This window comes from Ochotona princeps, chromosome 4, assembly GCF_030435755.1.
Source record: "Ochotona princeps isolate mOchPri1 chromosome 4, mOchPri1.hap1, whole genome shotgun sequence".
NCBI lineage: Eukaryota > Metazoa > Chordata > Mammalia > Lagomorpha > Ochotonidae > Ochotona > Ochotona princeps.
In genome coordinates, this window is record NC_080835.1 from 95,330,245 (window position 1) to 95,351,808 (window position 21,564).

Below are 21,564 nucleotides of genomic sequence, written 5' to 3' on the forward strand. Positions count from 1 at the left end.
AATGTAAGAAGGGAATATTTGAATCTGACAATACTTCAAGGATTAAGGAGTTGATGTATAGAAAGTAAATTAATTTACAGCAAAAACCATGAATATGGATAGTAGAAATTTTCCTTAGCTTAGAAACTTGTATTATTTAGACCTAAGTGGTTATAGCTTAGAGTTAGCTATCAATTAGATAAGGGTGAGTTTAGCTTTAGGATTTGGGGGAGTTGCATCATGAGTCTTTTCCTGTTTCGACTATTCAATGTTTATATTACATTCATCTCATCGCTCAGAGGAAATCTTTTGCAAAATCCGTTTCATCAGCAATTGACCTGAGTCCAACATGTGAAAATATTGATAACCCAGGACCTTTGTTTTTCTTCCAGCGAAGACAATGGCCCAAACTCTGGAATGTCCTCCAATAGAGGAGAGAGAGATTAAAATAAAGGAAGAGCTGATGGATAACTCTAAACCAACCTTGGGTATGGACCCACCCAACTTTCTGCCTTCTATGTTAACTGAAGATTGGACTCGACGTAATTATTTACACTTTCACTTTTGCCCTGAACTCTATTTAACATTAACAATTAACAATTTTTAAATCAATATCACAAGTGAAGACAAGTCTGGTATCTGAGAATATTGATATGAAGCAGCGATTGTTTTTGTTTTAACAGAGGGAACACAGAAACCTTTTGAGTCTGGCCCAGAGCCCAGCATTGAGACTGATGGGAAGGCACCAGTGGACTGCAATGTAAAGGCCACACCTGGTAGGGGTCTATCCAGCTCTCAATTGTGCATTTTGTGAGTTGCCGAAGAACAATACCTCTCTTATAACTGTTTTTGTTTTCCTGCACTTTGTGTTTTAATGCACCAAGAACTACTTTCTCAGAAAATGTTTGGGCCTACATTGATCTCTGTCTTCTATTTATTAATTTGAATTTTTATTTTGAATTTTGAATTTTATGGCACAATTTCATAGAATCTGGGATTTCCCACACCCCCATTCACATTCCCACCTCCAGACTGATTTTCCCCATAGTGTTACAATAGTATAGTTCTTTTTTTTTTTTACATTTTGAAGCAATTTTTAAAATTTTTTATTTTTATTAATTATTTTGCATTATGTGACAGTTTCATAGGCTCTGCGAATCCCCCCACCCCTCCCCACTCCCCTCCCCCCCTGGTGGATTCCTCCACCTTGATGCAGCATTACAGTTCAAATTCAATCAAGATTCTTTCCTTGCAAACATAATAGTATAGTTCTTAATAAGGAGCGATAATTCCACCGGTCTGTTATGTAAGTGTGTTCTGACATTGCTGGTAAAGACAATGTCAGATGGTCCGGCATCTCATTATCTAGATATGTACAACAGCTTCCTTGGGAGCGCATCTTTGATTTGCAAGTAGGGATGCATATTGCTATGTATCTTCACATCTGGATATGGTAGTCTCTATTACTGCATCACTATGCATTCCCTTAAGTGAGAAGCCAGGAAATAAGGTTAGCAACAAGTATGAAGTTGAAAAAACAACAGCAACAACAACCACCACAACCACAAGAAATTACATCACCACGAAATTGAAAAATGTGCCACTGAATAAGTAACACATGGGTGAAGAAAACACAAAAGCCTAATTTACAAAATGATTTCCTTATTTTAGAGAGAACGTACTGTATTTGTCCTTTTGGTATTGACTTATTTCACTGAGTATAATGGTCTCTAGTTGGGAACATCTAGTTGCAAATGGTATAATTTCATTTTTTTCATGACTGAGTAATATTCCGTGGAGTAGATGTAGCCCAGTTTCTTTAACCACTCCTCTTTGGACAGACATCTGGAGTTTTTCCATGTCTTTGTTTGCTCTCCCTACTTGCTTACACTTTCACCTTTTTCCTAAACTCTATTTAAACATTACACTAATAATCTGGTTTTCAAAGAATCTGTGCAAGATGTTCCTCATCTTGGAAGAAATCTCCAGTTTCTTAAAGAAATAACTGAATTTCATGATTAAGGATCGAACAAGAAGCACCTTAAATTGAGACATCCTTTTTGCGTCTAGCTTTTTAATAATTGGCTCTCAGATGAATGCTGAATCAAAGTTAGCAGATCATTAGGGTGAATCTTTCCTTTTCCTTATCCTTTATGTAAGGGGACTTCCGTTCCAACAGAAATAGTACTCAAAGTTAACAAGAAAATATAAACATGCAATTTAAGATAGGATTCTATTTGTCAAGAATGTTTTATACCAATATGAGAAGTTGATATGAATCTGGGATCTGGGGATATTTATATTGAAACAACTTCCTAAAAAACAAAAACAACAAAACCCCCAATCCTCCACAAAACAGCTTTCTGATTTTCTTTCCACAGACAAAATGGTAAAGCCTCTGGAGCCTCCTCCGGTGCCAGACTTAATGAGTGATCTCAAGCATCGTGTGGAAGCAGATGCCAGACCCACATCTGGTAGGGACCACCTCTCTGTCTTTTATTTCCTGAATTCTTGATGATTAGAACATGCATGATTACTTATGACTTCTTATTCCTTAACTTCTTTAACATTACACTACTTTTATAAGATTTTTCTTACTGTATGAAATGTTCAGGATCTGTCTATAAAGAAATGGATTTTTTGGACACACAGCATTGTAAGTTAAGCTTTGTGGCTTGCATTTTTTCAATGACTGCTTCTCAGCTGAACACTAAATGGGCACTGAAAATGTTGTGAGCACGTCAGATCTTGCCCTCTCCTGTATTAATTGGGACATCCTGAACTCTCCTACTCATCTACTTATCTCACTTCTTCCTCAGAGCCTCACCTGAAGGCAACTCAAAAAGAGAATTATGTAAGAAAGTGGATTTTGCAGCGCTCCTCATGGAGAAAACGTGACAACCTGCCCCAACAGTCTACCCAGACATGTAGGCCAGCTCGGCTATTTGGATATCTTATTCAAGATATCTGTGAGCAGGACAGCTTGCCCAAACCTCTTTTCGTGAGTTTCGTTTTGATAATCTATAGACCACCTTTTGTGAGAGGATTTGAAAGGGTCAAGACTGCTCCCTCAAATCTGTCGTCATGAGGAAAAATCAGTGGGGAGCCATGACGTTTGACCAGGAAACCTTTTCATGTATTGCAATAAATAAAACTTCATTTAGGTATTGCAGAATAATAAAGCTAGTGTATATTTATTTTTTGCACAAAAAAAAAAATACAGAATGGGCTCTGGTGTGTTTGAGTCTCTGTGTGTCTCCCTCCCCAGGAACTGTCCCCTTAAATTCTTGAGAGCATGATTCATCCACTAATCGCCATCTCATATTAATTCCTTTTTTGTACCTCTTGATCACACCACTAAGAATGTCTCTCCATGGCTTTCCATTTGTTTCTCCAGGGCTTCAGCATAGACATTCATCCCCTGGCGTATGTTAATTTTTCATCTTAATAAAGCATGTGAGAAGTGAATGCTACTGTTTGAAGCCTAAGTAGACTATTCTACTATATTGTCACTGGTACATTTATTGAGGGTTAAGCATATCACCATGCTCATCTTTTAATGTGGGGAATTGTGGGCTAGATGTAAAGGTCTTCATCATATGATGTACATATTAGATGTTGCACTAGACCTTATTTCTTTCCTGGTAAGTGTAGTGGAAATCTGTGAATACTACCAACCCCATCTCACCAAGGGCTAAAGAAAAGTTGTACCAAAGTTGTTTATTGTGATCAAGGCCTTTGATGGAACAAGGGACACACTTGATAGGAAATTCTATAGGACAGTTGTCTGGCTCTTATTTTTCTTCTGTATTGGCTGTGTAAATAGGGCACTAAGGAAACCCCTATGAGAAAGCAATGCCCACAGAAAATGGTTCAGGAAGAAGGCAGGTTTCAGCTTGGATTTTAAAGGAGGATTAGGAGTGTAAATGGAAAAAATGGGGTATAATTTCTCTAAGGGAAAAATAAAATTGGAAATGGATGTCACAATGTCCACCCTTGCGGACAAGCAATGGTATTTGGGAAGAATGAGCACAGAATGGTCACTTATGCCAGGGTGATTCTATAGAGGCCTTGAAGCAGAGAAGTTGTAATTAAAGGAGTAAATTCACAGAAAAATAATGGCACTTTTCTAACATGAAATTACTGATAGGTACAAAATGCATTCATAGATACCAAAGTGAAATCTTTATAGTTTATTTCATTCCATTCTCTCTAGAACCATTACCTTTTGTATTGTTGCTACCTATCCTAACAGGGGCACACATGTGTTTCAACTTTTTTGGAAATGAACTGTCTTATAATTTTTTTGTCCTTTATTTCTTCCATAGGATATGCTTCGTGTAATCGATCAAAAAGGTCCACTCGCAAAAGGCATGTTTATAAAACATGGGAACTTGAAATCATGCTCAGAGCTACAGAAAAAATTAAACTTTGGATATGCGGTGGATTGGAAGAAAGAACGCACTCTGGTGGTTGGAAGCGTCTTCCTGGTAGGAATTCGTTTAGTGTCACTTAGATACAATTTGGGTGTCAGATGTGGACTTCTTTCACCCTGGTTGCCAGAGAACAATATATGCTTAAAGTAATGAGTCTGGGAAAGATCCTGCATAGTGCACATTGGTGCCAGCTACTTCCTTGTGTGTTGTGTACTTCGTGGATTTAATATGCTTTCTTTGATCATCATAAATGTCTGTCCTTCATCAACAACCCATGCAGAAGAATATTATTAATAATGCTATTCCCCAAATCATGCCAAAACATACCCTTCTATAACATACAATGATGACCTGAACAAGCATTCTGCTTTGATGACTTTCACATCATTTCATCACCAAGCTGGCTTTCTGAAAGAAAATTCTACTATATTTTGGAATGTTGTTACAGAATTTGAATTAGAAAGCACATTTTTGCTTTATCCTGAATCAACAAGTACTGCAAAAGGATCAGCAAAACCTCCATTTGCTTAGTCACCATTTCCTTCCCTTGTTTCTTATGCCAGAACATTAAAAGAGGTGTAGAAAGGACTCCACCATTTTTGCCTTTCAGTTTTGCCTCCTCTGCATGCTGGGGTAGTAACCACCATATGTAACACCTATCCACAGTGCTGAATGTGGGGTAACTTTCTCTTGACAGAAGCCTTGCTTTGAAATCTAGCTCCAAATCCAGGTGCAATACCCACAGTAGTTCAGGACTGTGAACATTCAGTTGACAGAAAGCAGATACATTTAGAAATGATAACACATTTCTATTTGTGTTAAGAGTTCTACATAAAATACTTCATTCTGGTCATGATTAACAAGAAGTTGCCACCATTTCCTTAAAACAAGAAACTTGGTCTTTCACTTCTCTTAGTCCCACTGGCCATAGGAACAGTATGCTAATGGTAATGGTCACTACTGTGTTTAAACCATAACACTGCAGAATGAGTCTTACCCCTCTGTTAAGGTTCACAGATCAACTGGATTTACTTTTCCTGAAGACTGAGCAATCTGGGTCTTGAGATATTACCAAGTGTAATAACTAGGGAGTTGGAAGAAACAGATATATGGTTGGGGCCACTTTTTTTTTGTTATTGAGGTGTCTAGAATCAGAGGCACAACAGCAGTTTACTTTGGCATATTCCCTTGGGTTGTATTGTGGCAATAATAACCAGCTCCGCCAATGGGTTCTGCATCAGAACTAAGAAACCAGAGAGAAGTCACAAGGTGCAGGTGTGTGTAGGTGTGGTTTGATTCAGCCAAAAGTACTTCAAGTCTGGTAAATTTCCAGAGCCAGTTGGAGGATTTTCTCCCTACATACATGAAATCAACTCTACAGACTAGCATTTAATACATATGACCAGGGTTGCTGTTGCACACCACTGACATAGTAAAGATATTAGTGGAAGGGAACTGCGTGTTAATTTTGCTGCTCCATCCCAAGTAGTACCAGAATGTCTGGAACAAGTGATAGTTCAATGCTTACTGAAATGTGTGACCCTTCATTGGATTATAATGCTGATAGCTGCCTGAGTGCATCACTAAACCAGTTATCATGTTTAGACAAAGACAAAAAACTGTAGAAATATTCATGGACTCAATATCATGGTTTTAACATTGCTAATTAGTACCATAAATGAACAAATCATCCATGGTTCCACTTAGTAAAATCATCAATCGTTGTGCATAACCAAGGCATAGGATTATGAACACTCTAAATTATGACTAAATTCCCTTCTTGTGGGGATTGTACATGTTCCCAACAATGGCTCTAAAGAATAGCTTGTAGGTACAAACAGGGTATCTGGTAACATAAGCAAGAGTCTTCTAAAATTGTAAAGATGTGAATCTATGCAAAGATAGGATGAGTGAGGCTGGGATGAGTTTTCTCCCGTCTGGCATACACAGCTCAAGTCAGAAAGTTTCATCCCCACTTTCCAAGTATATGCAAATGCATGCATGAATGTGGGTATTAATACCATTTGATTCTAAAACTTTCCTACTGAAATTAAAAGAACCAGGGCTGAAATAAATAGGCAAAATGTGTATTTCCTGTCAAGAAATTAATAAACAGAAAAAGTAAGACTGATTCATCAATAGATTCTGTCGGTTTATAAGCTGTACCAAAGGGAGGAAGAATAATGTTTTTTTTTTTTCCTTTTACCTATATAAGGAGTTTCTTCTAAGTATACCAGGAACTCTATTTATGGAGCACCTGTATGATGACTGGCTTCGTGTCCTAGATGAAGTAGCCAGGAAAGCTAAAGTAGCAGCAATTCACAGGTGAGAATAGGATAATTACTCTGGGAATTTCTTCAAACCATATTTTTCTTAAAAAAATAAACTCTCACTTTGCCATTTTTGTCTACGAAATCATGACTTGTGCCAAAGGATTTCATCTGAGCACATATCTGGAGGCTACTTTAAAAGGGGTACCAGCTTCTCTTTTGTCATTCACTCTTTTGTTTTTCTCCAAATATTATTTTCATGGAGTAGATTGTATTTAATCTATGCATATCACATTGATACAACAGAAAATGCATTTTCTTAAGAGAGATGCTACAGTAACAATTGAATGGTAATCCTTAAGCAACATTGTCAAGGTGTAAGCAGGCAAGAGACTCTAAATGGTAGTTCAGGATTGAATCGAATGAAAATTTTGTGTATGCATTCACACTTGGCATAAGTTTCTTGGATAACTGATAATCTTTGCACTATTACAAGTCCATGTGCTATTACTGAAAAGAGCAAAGAAGACCTCTTCCTTCATTTCTGTTGACATTCATCAAGAAGCTTTCAGTTGGTCACATTCTGCAATGCAACTAATGTTTCCAATATGCTGCAGATAAATTCAATGAGATTTGTTTCATTTAGCATGTAATGTAGTAGATTCCGAGAAATATTCCAGAAAATGTGTTGGAGACATATTTGTACATTCCTCAGCATCTTCATTTTGTTGTGTCAATGGCACTCAAAACATTCTGCTCTTTTATGTAAGTGTAATGTTTTAAGTTAACTTTCTTGTCTTAATAATGCATTTTTAATTCTGTTTAGACTTTTAAAGCTACTTCCAAAACCCAATGATTATCTCCTAAGATCCATGTTTGGGTCTTTATTCAAGATTGCCCACTATACAGCATCTTTTCAGAAGGCATGTTTTGATCTGTCCGTTAGTATATCTCCTAGCCTCCTTTGGCTGCCGATTGCCGATACTTCAGAACAAAACACAGAATGGCGTCGAAAGGTAATTTCATGTCTTGTTTTTATGTCCTGTGGTGCTGTGTCTCTACTTTGAATCTGAAATTAGGTATACTATTTCTGAAGGATCGTTTTGAAGAGCACATTGTAGGTAGTGCTCTGGAGGGGCAGGGTCACTCATCCTTCTTACATTCCTGGGGAATTAAGCACACATGGGGTCACTGAGTCACTTGTTCCCATCCTAGAAGCAGAGCACTAGATTAACCTGTTGTCAACACCCGCGTCGCCACGTAATCCGAGCTGAGCGGAGGGACTAGGGTGACAACACAGACAACGCAGAGAGACAACACACAGTACACAGAATGCCGATCGATGACAGACTGATCTTTATTGCAACTCCAGGCTTTCTTTTATACTCTCCCTAGCTCCTCCCAGTGTTTATCCAGTCCTCAAGTGACCCCCCTAAATCCTCAAGTTCCTCCCAGTAGTGGCCACCCTAAATCCCTTGAGTTCCTCCCAGTGTTTATCCAATCCTCTAGTGGCCACCCTAAATCCCTTGAGTTTTATCCAATCTCTTGGCAGATAACTTGACAAATAGGAAGCAGGAACTTGCGGTTAAGCCAGTGGCTAGATGTATCAGGCCAAAATTACCAATCCTGTTATGCTCTGAGAAACAAGCTAAGCTGTGGAGTTAATCCTTGGGAGACCGGGGCCCGCATTAACCATAAGATACAAACAGAAAAAAATCACTTGATGTTATAGACTTGAGCCTGGGCTTTGGTGTTGTAGAAAACAAGACTGTATTCTGGGTCTCACCACTGAGTATTGTGTGATGTGAAACACTGTTTCTGTTTATGGTTTTCTTTCTCTTTTTTTAAAGATTTATTTATTTTTATTGTAAAGTCAGATAGACATAGAGGAGGAGAGATAGAAAGGAAGATTCACTCCCCAAGGGAATGCAATGACTGGTGCTGCACCAATCTGAAGCCAGGAGCCAGGAACTTCTTCCAGGTCTCCCACGCGGGTGCAGGGTCCAAAGGCTTTGGGCTGACCTCAACTGCTCTTCCAGGCCATAAGTAGGAAGGTAGATGGGAAGTGGAGCTGCTGGGATTAGAACGGCGACCATATGGGATTCCCGGCGCATTCAGGGCGAGGACCTTAGCCGCTAGGTCACACCGCTGGGCTCTAAGGTTTTCTCTTCTAAGCAATGGCAGCAATTACAGTAATAAAAGATAACACTGCCTCAGCGCCCTAGAGTCACTGATTTTCTTCTGGCTATTCTGAGTCATGCAGAGATATGCCTGGGTCCAGTTTCATCTTTGCTTGAGGAACCTAAGAATGCGTTGAAGTTTCAGACATCTCAGTGGATTGACAGCATGGCAAACTAGACCTCAGTTCTTCCCCAGGATCATCCAGAAAGTCAGCAGAATGCTCCGGGGCGGGGGGGAGCAGTGCACGACAAGAAATTGTCATTAGAGAAGCACATTTTGTCTCCATCTGCCTCCCTGTCAGGAGAAGTTGCTAATGTGAGATTGTCAGACCCAAACCACCAGACCACCAGAGACAATACAAGTCCCTGGAATCACTGCTTCTCACGTATAAGCTGCTGCCCTGAAAAGAAATGTCCAAACTCGAGTGTTTTGAATACTACATAAATATTAAAATGCGACTAAATTTTTCCACTTCAATCCTCACTAAAATGTATTCATTAACAAAAGCTGCTCACCACAAAGGTGCATGCTGGATATGTTAATCTTCTTATTAGAAGGATTTAGACATTGGTGCACAAGTACTCTCAAAACTGTCATTTCAGAGAGAAAAAATGAGTTTATACATTGTTACATCAAACTTCTGAGTTTCACATTTTTGGTGATGTACACAATTTACATATGATCTGCGGTTAATATTGGTGCGAAATAAAATACATATTTCTGTTTTTGCCCTTATTACAGGCTTCACTGATTCGATTTATGATTGAGAATTACCTTAGGATTTTCAAGGAAGATATGACTGCCCCAAAGAGAGAAAATGCAGAAAATCAAGACAACTGCCCCAAACTTTCAGGTACTCTAAAACATTTAACTACCTTTGATGACCAAAAGGTAGAAATAATGCCAGGTTTATGTAACATCCTTAGACATTCTTTGTCTTGGAGTCCTGGCTATGACCCAAGGGCACTGAGCAGGGCTCCTGTACCTGCCTGCTGTCCTTTGGTTGCTGACAATAAGGTATGGAAAGACTCATAAAGGAGAAGGAAAGACAGGGCCCCTGATTTCATGGTAACACTGAGAGATATGTTTTATGTTTCAGTGACTAAAAATTGAGTAACAAATGTGAAATGGAAATCTTCCATAGGAGTGTACTTCACAAAGCAGTTGAGTGAGTGTAACTGAAGACACCACTTCATCCTCTGCATATTTATTGATTTCAGAAGCAGAGATGCATAAAAGACTCCTAGACAGAGACCCCACCCGTTGTCTTCCTCCACAGATGACTACAGCTTGTAGAGTCAGGCTGGGTCAATGTCTGGGTAAAGCAACATTTAAAAAAGATTTATCTACTTAAAGTAGAGCAGAGTGACCCAAAGAGAAGGAACCATTGGCTGGGTGGATCATCCTCCAAGTGGCCGCAACAGCCAGAGTTGGGCTGGGCCAAAGCCAAGAGCCAAGAACTCTGTCCTATCTCCCGCATCGGTGTCAGGGATCAAGGAATTGTGTCATCTTGTGTTGCTTCTCCCAGATACGTTAGCAGGGAACTGAACCAAAAACAGAACAGGAAAGACTTGAGCTAGTACTCTGACGTGTGATGTCAGTATCACAGGTCCTGACTTAACCTGCTGTGTCATAACACCAGCCCCAGAAATAAGGACGTTGATGCAGGACACCCATGTGTGATAGACACCCAGGCACTTGAGCTATCATAGTTGTATCAATTTATACTGGTAAAAAAGTTGACATTTACACCAGATTTTTTCACAATTTGTTTTCCATGTATGGTGAAAATAGTGTTTTGAATCAGAATGTTTTTTTGCACCAAAACCTTTTATATAGATACATAAAAATAAAACCTATATAATTGATATACTATATTGATATATATGGATAGTATATATTGATAATATATAATATGTAATTAATATATGTGCATATACATAGAATAGATATCACTCTCTCTATGTATATACACATATTTCTCAAAAGAAACTTTTCCTAGTGTCTCAAACTATCCTGCTTCTACACAGTATAAATTGGTATGAGTTTACCAGGATATATAAGATCTGTAACAATACATGCAATGAAAAAACTATACATAGTTTTTCATGCGCCCAGAATTGTGGCACAGTGAGCTAAACTTTGGCTTGTAAGATGCACATTGCCTATGAAAACTGACTCAAGTCCCAGCAGCTCTACTTCAGATACAGCTCCTTGCAAATGCACTTGGGAAAGTAAACGGTGGCTTGGGCCCCTGTATTCTAGTGCATGGAGTCCCAGGTTCCTGGCCTAAGTCTGGCTTAGCTCCAGAAATTGCAGCCATTTGGGCAATGAAGCAGGGAATGAAAGATTCTTTCTCTTTTCTCTCACACATACACACACAAACACCGGGACACACAGACATGTATACTACCTCTCCCCTTGTCGCAAACAAATAAATATTTAAAAAATGCTTTTCATGAAAGTAAAATTCCATTTTAATGAACTTGTGACATATCTGAAAAAAATCTCACAATGAAGTACTCACTCCATCTTCCTGTTTCTACCGTTATGTATATAACTCTTTCTGTCTCCTGTTAGTCCTCGAGTAAACACTGAGCAGCTGGATACTGTCTTTATACACATCTAGATTATTACAGGCCTGACACCAACTAGCATCTTGAAAAATTATGTGTACCTAAGGCTGGGGAAACTTGGTTTTATGAAACCAACCAAATTATATACTGATGTGTATAAATATATACACATTGTGTAACTATACTATATAGACTATGTAACATATATCTTATATAATATATGCCACATATGCACAAACACACACACTATATATAAAGTATATGTGTGTTACCTATTTGCATACAGGAATAGGCTCCTTGAACTTAATAATGCGTAGCATCATTGTTCTCTCTGATGAAAATGACAGTGGTATGGATTCTAGAAGTGCCGCTGCATTGGGACAGCATGACTTAAAGAGGCTGCTAAACTGGATGGAGAATTGGGGTGGAGTCTGATTTACACGGTGGAGAATGATGTCAACTGGGCCAAAAGAAGAACTGCTAAGAATCAGGTCTCCTGCTTCGAGACTCGGCTAGACTATTTTATAGTCCAAATAGGGGCAAGTAGCATAGTTCATGTACACACTGAATAAGTTGAAGCACAGAAAATTTTGATTATCTGGTCCCATAAAATGGCAGAACATGGGGCCCCTCCTAGAGTCTTCCTTTGTGTGTGATAATGGTGAACGCAGTCCTTCAGGTACCCAGTGGATCCGTGTTTGTTTCAGTTTGGTTTTGGAAAAATAGTTGTCCATTCAACTCAATCTTGGTCCCTTGGTTGACTTATATGGTATTTGTTACAAGGAGTTAATGGAGAAGCTATTAAGACACCTTCGTACGGAGGCATGCCTACCTGGGTGAATCCTTTGACTTCAGCTGCTACTGGTCACCATTCTTCTGCAAAGCAGCTCTTGATCAGCATTCATTTTGCATGGGCTGCAGATCAATTGGAAATTGTTTTGGTACACTTGGCCAGATATCACAGGGAAGACCTTCATTCTACAATGTAAAGGATAACAACTGCTGAAAGACAATTAAGATCACCCATGGAATCGCTGCCTTTGCCAGCTTTCACAACAAGGGGCTGGATGGCTCAAATAGCTTGTGTAAGGAAGGGCAGATTCCTGTGATTGGAGCTAGTTGGCAGTGATTAAATATTCCAAACACCAAACAGAAAATTTAAGAGGGTGAGGATCTTGACTATGAATAGGTGGTCATCAACTTTAGCTGATTGGGAATATCAAATGCTTTTTTAGAACTTATCAAGTGAGACCTGATAAGGAGCATGTAGTTTGAGCTTAGCATCAGGAAGCTTGGGGTACAAAGCAACAAAGTGTGTCCAGCTGTGTCAGCCAAGTATTCCCACTGAGCAACTGAAGAAGAGACTGTTCAAACCCTAGCTGCACTGTCAGAGCTATTACATGGGGAAGCAGAACACATTCATGCCTTAAGGGTTGTTGGAGTCAGATTTCAGGACTTAGCAATGTCTGTGCATCAGGAGATGCAGTTTATCCCAGCCACTTGAATGCATGTGCTGCAACCAGGAAATGTTATGAATGATCATCTGTGACTTCAGTTTTGCATCTAATCACCTCACTTCTGCCTCAGATCCTTGCCTGAAGCCAACTGAAAGAGGGGGTTCTGGGAGTAAGTCACTGTTTCAACGGGGCCCCTGTGAAAACCAGGACAATGTGCCCCAGGAGTGTACCTCGTGCACCCCTCCACCAGTTAAGCTGTTTGGATCTCTCATGCAAGATATCTGTGATAACGACAACCTGCCGAAATCTCTTTTGGTAAGTCTCATTTTGGTTTTCTGTAACTCAGCTTTGATTAGAGAACTTGTTCTGGTTGTCTCTTCATCTGTTTATGGCTACGAGGAGAAATCCTTGGACAACTGCCAGCATTTGGCTGACCCTCTTTGTTCATGCTACTGCAATGAAGGAAAATGTTATTCAGGCATTGCAGAATGATGTCAGAATTATAGCAGAAATAAGATGCTTTTGCCTATGCCACTCATTTCAGTAAAACCCCATAGACATTTGCACAGTAAATTCACCTAGAGCTGTGTGGGTGAATCTCCATGAGTCCTTCCTCTGCTTCAGATTCTCCTTCCTCATGGCTGCTCCAGAATATGAATCATCCACTGATCTCAAGTTTTCTCCCATTTCCTTTTCTATGTGATTCAATCTTACCACCCAACATATCTCACACATGTTCTGTTTGTCTCTCAAGGGCTTCAACATAAACAACCATCCTTTGGTATGTCTTATTCTTTCCATTCTAAAAGAACTTGTGAAATTAAAGCTGCACATTTGGAAATACACTATTGAAAAATTTTTGTACTTTCTCAGTAGTGTACATTTTGAACTCCCCTTTTACTTATGGAGATTTTAGGCTACATGTGAAGAAGCTTATCATGTTGGCACATGGTCAATATGGCAGTAAGGCCTACATCTTTTATGGTGATTGAGGACAAAGATAGATCATCATCCCCCACCTCACCAAAGGAATAAAGGAAACAGCAAAGTTTTTTTTTTTTTTTTATCACAATGTCACTGAGATAGTCACCTACCTATGGCCTATCTGACTGAAAATCCTTTGGGATACCTGTCTCTGAGGATTCTTCTTCTGCACTTCTGCAAAGCAGAACACTAAAGATTGAGAAACTTGTGATGTAAGAATGCAAGCTGAAGGTTTCAGAGGGATCACAGGTTTCAGTTTTGGTTTTTAAAGTGACTTGGCACTTGATTAGTGGATATGCAACAAGGTGGAATATTCCACATGGGGGGAGGGCGGAGGGAGGGGTGGGGTTATTCCCAGTTCCAACGAAACTGTATCACATAATACAATGTAATCACTGAATAAAAAAATGAAATATATATAAAAAAATAAAGTGACTTGGCACTCTAGGATGTAGACAAGGGTAATAGTCACTCCAATGAGCACACAAATAGAAAACCAGTGTAGCAGTAAGGTGTTCACACTTAGATTTTCCACATAGATTCGCCACATGGTCTAGCAGTTACTGCTAGGTATGTATCTAAACGACCTGAACACAATGAGTCCAAGACATACCTACACCATTGTGATAGCAACACTTTCACAATTGCTAAAATTTGGAATCAGCCAAGGTATCATTCATCCTCAGATGTGTGGATAAAGAAAACATAATCTACATACACAACAGGAGATCATCCAATCACTAAAAAGAATGAAATTCTATCATTTGTAGCAAAATGGTCCATAACAAGGGTATGGTTGCGCTTGGGACTTGTAATATGAAATGTCACATCATTTTGTGTGTTTTTTTTCACCTGTAGGATTTAATATCTTTTATTGAACAAAAAGGTTTGCACAAAAAGGGCATTTTTATGTTTGGCTGTAAAAGCAGAGTCCTAAAAGATAAACTGAATTGTGGACTCCAGGTGGATTGGGAGCATGAATCTGTCACTGCGGCTGCAACCACATTAAAGGTAGGATGTATTCTAGTATCATCTGCACGCGGTAGGAAAGCTGGATGGTGGTTTCCTTCATAATAATCATTCCCAAACAGCAATAGACCTAAGGCATTACGGTTTTGAAACACACGTTACAAAGTTCACGTTGAAGGCAGCTACCTTCTGAGTTGTTGAGAGCCCCATGAATTGCTCTATCCTTTTCTTAATCATTCCACATGGCACTGTACTTCCTCAGCCTCAAAAACCCGTGCAAACATTGTATCTCTTTTAGTGTTCATGAGAGAATGCCAAACCTATACTTCTACACAGAGAATGCCAACACAGACAAAGCGTCCTATGCTGGATAACTCTGACACTGTTTTTGTTACAAGGAAAAATTCTGACAAGGAAAACATTTAAGCTTTTGAAAACTGTCAGAGAAACTGTGGCATAGAAACATACACTTGCCTTGTAGTGAATCAGCGAATACTCAAAAGGGGCCATCAAAACTGCAACTCATTTCTTTATCTTTCCTTCCCCTTCCTCCTGTGTCTGTGGCTTATAGGCAGGTTTTCGACATGTCTGACTTTTACCACCCTGCTACACTTGTTTATTGGTTGCTGTGTTTAGCACGCTACTTGTAGGAGTCACTGTAGAGTAACCTCCCTTCCACCACAAACATTTTCTTCAAAATCTCACCATGTATATAGATAGACATAATAGCCATAATGAGTTCAGAATAACAAAAATCAGTTCATCTGTGTGAAAAATAGACGTTTTGGACCATGGTACATTTTTTCATTTTTTAATTTATTACTATGATATGATGTTACAGTTCCATAGGTCCTGGGATTTCCTTTACCTTCTATCCCCCACTGAGTTTCCCCTATATTATTGCAATATTGTAGTTCTTCATAAACTGCCATAAGTCCATCATTGTGGGCATGGACAGCATCCTATTGTCAAGACATAGTTAAGAGTTTCATTGAGAGTCCTTCTTTGATCTGGAAATAGAGATGCATACTGCATTGTATTCTCACATCTGGATATGATAGTCTCCATTACACAGTTACTATACATCCCATTAAATGACAAGTCAATAAGCAAAATGAACAACAGGGAAAAATAGAAATTTAAAACACCATGAAGTTAAATAACATGCTATTGAATGACTAATGTGTTGTTGAAGAAATGAAAAGGAAAACCAAAAACCTTCCTGAAGAAAATGATGCTACTGTATGACCTATGAGTCAGTGAAGAATTTAATTAGAAGAAAAAACTGTTTTGAAGAAATGAAACTAAAAGCAAAAACATCAAGATCCAGGAGATATAGTTTTCCCTGATCTTGGTTGATGAGATGTGTCTCCTGTAGACAGCAAATACATTTTTAAAATCCAATCTAATACATTTAGGGTTCATATAAATAGGTGGTAATTTTGGCTGGTCATTTTAGTAATGAGTCAGATCAAACCAACTAGAAGAATGGGCAGTTCTTCATCTGGGTTTACCTCCTGAGTGTTTGATAAGTTCCTCTTCCCACCTGGTTGCTGGTTGAGTTCTGATCACTGCTTACTTAATGCCATTGGGGTATATGTGGTTACTGCAACACCACACCATTGTCTTAGCTGCTTTCCCAGCAGTCTCCAGGTACCCCTCTGCCACTGGTTTGGCTTCTGCTATTTCCTGAAATGTGTACTGTCTGCTTCACCCTGGCTAATGTTTGTCTGTTTGTTTAAATATGTCCTCACCCTATTCTGCCATCTTGATTCTCATTCACCATGGTACATTGCTATATGTAGGAAACAGAACAGAGAAAAATTAAATCAATGCACTTTACTACTTGTTAGCAACTAAATAACGATGGTAGTCTGCTCATGACTTCAACTTCTGTAGAAGTCACCACAGTGAAACAGTTGTTGGTGTTTTCTTTTTCTCCATTTGTATTTGGCCATAGGTTAAATAGCAATAATATACTGATGACCTGTGTTGACACTACCATGCTTGTATTGTAATAATAAGTATAACATGTTGAGTCTTACTCTGTATAATGTATACACATGAGATAGATTTAATTTCCCAAATGACACTCAGTTATTCCCCTGAGGATTTTGCAATCTAGTCCTTGATAATACCATGTCATACAACCTGGGAAATTTTCTAGCCTAGACACAGGAATATGAGCAGGGCTACATTGTGGTGTTCTAGAGACAGAGGTCATACAGATGATATGCTTTGTTTCGTATCTTATGTTTTAGTTGTGTTTTGACTTCAAAGCTAGCTCCACCCACGAGTAGTACTGTGGAAGCCAGGAACCTAGAAAGAAGACCAATGATTGAGTGTTAGTGGAGTTTGCATCAGCCAAAGGATGCCATGAGCCTACTAAACTCCCAGGCCAGCCAGAACTCAAATAATCCTGCTGTTCATACACTAGGTCCACTTGAAGGAACACAGAGTGAACATATATATATTATTTCCAAGCTATTCTACTGGACAGAATCAACGCAGTGTATGTGTGTGTATGTATATATATATATATATATATATATATATATATATATATATATATATATATACACACACATACACATACACACACACACTCCAGTTATATATATATATATAGCTGGAGTAAGACTGTCTTTCAAGTACTCTATATTCAGCACTCATAACTGTTTCTGGGACAAATAGTGGCTCAATAAACATGAAAAAGGCTTGAACCTTCATTGGTTATAATGATGACTGTTACCTGGATGGATTTCCTAACCCTGTTTCTACTACAAAGATTAATGGGCTCTGTAGTGAGAATGATGCAAACAGCACGGCAATGGAATATGACAACTCCCCTTTACCATCACAGCAAGTGAAAACTTCAGAAAGTTTCATGGGCTCAAATGGACCAAATTTCCATGATCTTCACTTAGGAAGCTTAACCGTGATTCTGAAAGACAAAGAACTAAAACTGTATCCTATTATGATTGCTTCCTTTTTGTGGGGATTACACAACCACTAGATTACAAAGAATAATTTGTGGGTAAAAACTAGGTGTCTGATATTGGATGCAAGATCCCTCTGGTCACACCTATAAAGAACTGAGTTTCTACTAAGACTTGAAGAATGAGGCTTTGATGAATGTTTTTCTCCTTAGGAGAAAACCTAGGTCAGAAGGTCTACTACTCACTTTTGCATGGTTATTAATATTTCTGTTATTTGATTACAAACCCTTCCTGCACATGCTAAAATCATTGAACTGGAAATAAATAGACATAATGCATATTTTATTTCTTATCAAGAAACTGGAGTAAGGATGCTTCATCAACAAACCATGCTTCTATTAGTTTGTGCTTGTGTTAGTTTGTGAAAGTATACTTAAGCAGGAAGTGTCAGATAATGGGAATAGACTTTATCTTCATCCCTACCACTGCCTAGAGTACACATGTATGCCTTTGCTTTTGGCCAGAAAAATCCTAGCCTTTGATCCAACACAGGCAATTTAGTGGGAAGTTGGAACCAAGCTCTGTGTAGCTCAGAGTTGGAGTAGCTGTGAAAACAAAACAAAACAAAAACAACAACAACAAAAATAGGGACTAAACTGAGTGCTTTAATTAAAACTTTTCTGTAGGCTGGCCAAATCATGTTTTCTGTAATAATAACATTTTTATATGTCTCTATAAGGATTTTCTTAGAAATATCCCAGCAAGCCTGTTTACAGGCTTCCTATATGATGACTGGCTTCATGTTCTGGATGAAGGGAATGAGGATGCTAAAATAGCAGGAATCCAAAGGTGAGGATGCAATAGTTGTTCAGAGTGTATTTGGAAAAAGCAATATTCTGTTAAAAACTATTAACTATTTTACCCATTTATCCATTAAAATCATGACGTCTGACAAAGGATAGTTTTGGTCATGCAGATAGAGGTGGGTTTAGAATGGGATGTAGGCCATGCTGCTGCTGTTTATTTCCTGTGTTCTCTTAACATTCACATAGAGTCCTCAGTCACTGCACATATTCTGAGAACATGGCTTTGACAGGAGAGGAAATCCACTCGTTCAAGTCAAAGGCAGGGGCTCTGGTTGGTCAGTGGTCTTTGTGTGGGATTGTCAGAGTTAGCTAATTGCAGAAGTCTATTGGAGATTGAGGGGTTGAATTCAGCTGTATTTGTGCATGCATTCCCAGCTGTATTGAGTCTGTTTTGTAATGTTTGGTAACATAGCTTTGCACTCATGTGCTACTACCTTGAAAAACAAATAAGTGCTTTCTGTTTAATCTCTGATTGCATTTATGAGGAAGCTCCTGGGTGATCAAATTATGGAATGCAACACATTCTTGAACATACTTATGCTAGATGTTGATGAGATTTGCTCAATTTACCACATGATATAGTAGATTCAAAGAAATATTGCAGACAATAGTTTGAGCATTGGAACATTGATCAGTATTTTCATTGTGTTTTGTTAGGGACAAAAAGAGATCAGTTCCTTTTCTCTATATGCACAATATCTTGCACTAAGAGTATACTTTTCTGTTTTTAGACTTTTGCATAACCTTCCAAAATCGAACAGGAACCTCATACATTCCCTCTTTGGCCTCTTGGAGAAGATTGCAAAGCATTCATCTTCTAACTACATGACAGCATCGAAGTTGGCATCGTGTATAGCTCCAAGCCTTTTTTGGTTAAATGAATCTACAATCCTCAAAAGAATAAAGGCACACAAGAGAAAGGTAATTCTATGCCTCATTTTTATGCCCTGTGGCTATTGTTTCCACTTTGCATCTGGAATTCTCCATCCTAGTTCTGAAGGACCATTTTAAAATGTGCATTTAGACATTCCTCTGGAGGGGCACAGTCACACATCTTTCTGGCTGTTGTGAGCAGGTAGGAAATGAAGCAGGATATTGAGACAATGAATTATCTCGCATCCAATAATCAGACCACAGTCAGTATAAAGAAAGAAGAGAGTCAAACAGTGTTAGGAACAAGGGGTGAGTTCAGTGATGCTGTCATTCTGTATCCGTGTCATTCTGGGTTCACGTCTCAGCTTCTCTGCTTCTGATCCAGCTTCCTGTCAACAGGTCCTGGGAAAGGCAACAGGAGATGGCTCAAGTATTTGAACCCCTACCATCTACTTGTGAGACCCAACTGGAGTTATAGGCTTATAACTTGAGCTTGTTCCAACCCTGTCCTTTGCAGCCATTGGGGAGTGAACCAGCTAATGCAAAATATCTGTCTCTTCCTTTCTGTAGATCTGCCTTTCAAACAAAGAAAAACACATCTTTAAAAATACATACATGGGATTTGTGTTAACCAATTTTAAATCTAGGTCTTCACTGAGTGCTGTCTGATATTGAACAATATCCTTAAGCCAAAGCTTCCTCTTCTAAACAATGGTGATTGTTTTAATGACCAGAGGAGCTGAATGATTCTGTCAGGATGACCTGGACAATATTGACACACACCATCCTTCCTCTGCCAATTGTGAATTATTTAAAGATATGCCTAGGTCTGAGCTCATTTGTGCTGATGGAGTTTAACAAGTGAAAAATTCTAGAATACTTTAATGGAGTTAATATGCCAAAGGGGCCTCAGCTCTTCACCTTACTCTGTCAAAAAATCAGACTGAGATGTAGCAGGGCAGAGCACACAGACTGAATTTGGACAAGCAGCCAGTTTTTCTACATCTGCGCTCTTTTTGCCAAAAACACCCAGTGAGAATCTTTGCTCTTCCTAAGTTTAGGATACATCTCTGAAAGTGTTTTGCCCAAGCTTGCATCTATCTACTGCTTTACAGATTTCAAAAGGGGAGTAGACATGTTTACCCAATCATCATAGAAAAGTTAAATGAAAATATTACATCTAAAAAAGAGGCATTCATTGATAAAATTGCTCACAACTTTATTCAGAAAGTATGAGGTTGATGCACTAATGAGAATGTAAAATTCTGGCCCAGTGCAGTAGCCTAGTGGCTAAAGTTCTGGCCTTATAGGCAGCAATATCCCATATGGGCACCAATTTGTGTCCCAGATGCTCCACTTCCCTTCTAGCTCCCTGCTTGTGGCCTGGCAAAGCAGTGGGGGAGGCCCAAAGAGTTGGGACTCTGTGCCTGTGTGGGGGACCCAGAAGAGGATCCTGGCTCCTGGCTTCAGATTGGATCAGCTCTGGCCACGGCAGCCACTTGGGGAGTGAACCAGTGGATGGAGGATCTTCCTCTCTGCCTCTTCTCTCTGTAACTCTTACTTGCCAGCAAGTTTTAAAAAAAAGAATGTAAAGGTCTGGGCTCAAGAACTCTCAAACTGAGAGTATTCTTTTCTCAAAATCTCACAGAGGAAATGGGCTTACAGAATTTTTGCAATGCTTGAGTTTTTCTTAAAATTCCGAGTTTTACATTTTAAGGTGAGATCTCTGATTTACCCATGAAATTCTGTGTATACTGATGACAAATATTTAAATACATTCTATTTCCCCCTTTGTGTTACAGGTTGCTGTTGTAAAATTTCTGATTAAACATTTCTCCCGCATTTTTGAGGAAGCTGTCACTTCCCCTATGGACGAAAATGCAATAAATCTGCAGAGCTCTTCAAAAACTTCAGGTAACCTACTTCATTAGCTGATTTTGGCAATGAAGTGACACTTATTTGCCCTGCAATAAATAAAGAACTTAATACAGATTTCCCACATGAATGACAGGAAGCTAACCACTGCAACCCAAA

The 21,564-nt window shown here is 38.9% G+C and overlaps 1 protein-coding gene across 4 annotated transcripts in view; it reads left to right on the forward strand.

Annotated features, from left to right (window-relative positions):
• The window catches only part of LOC101518591 (uncharacterized), a 28,920-nt gene that overhangs the window by 5,878 nt on the left and 1,478 nt on the right, over positions 1-21,564 (forward strand). For 2 of the 4 annotated variants that reach the window (XM_058662542.1, XM_058662543.1), the window contains exons 6-18: positions 372-521; positions 663-755; positions 2,361-2,453; positions 2,799-2,980; positions 4,308-4,469; positions 6,631-6,740; positions 7,512-7,701; positions 9,608-9,719; positions 13,030-13,214; positions 14,742-14,894; positions 18,531-18,640; positions 19,389-19,578; positions 21,333-21,444. In XM_058662542.1, the coding sequence (XP_058518525.1) occupies positions 372-521; positions 663-755; positions 2,361-2,453; positions 2,799-2,980; positions 4,308-4,469; positions 6,631-6,740; positions 7,512-7,701; positions 9,608-9,719; positions 13,030-13,214; positions 14,742-14,894; positions 18,531-18,640; positions 19,389-19,578; positions 21,333-21,444 (1,842 nt within the window). Of the gene's footprint in view, positions 1-371; positions 522-662; positions 756-2,360; positions 2,454-2,798; positions 2,981-4,307; positions 4,470-6,630; positions 6,741-7,511; positions 7,702-9,607; positions 9,720-13,029; positions 13,215-14,741; positions 14,895-17,132; positions 17,317-18,530; positions 18,641-19,388; positions 19,579-21,332; positions 21,445-21,564 lie in introns of those variants that run through there. The other 2 variants (XM_058662544.1, XM_058662545.1) reach the window with 2 other exon arrangements.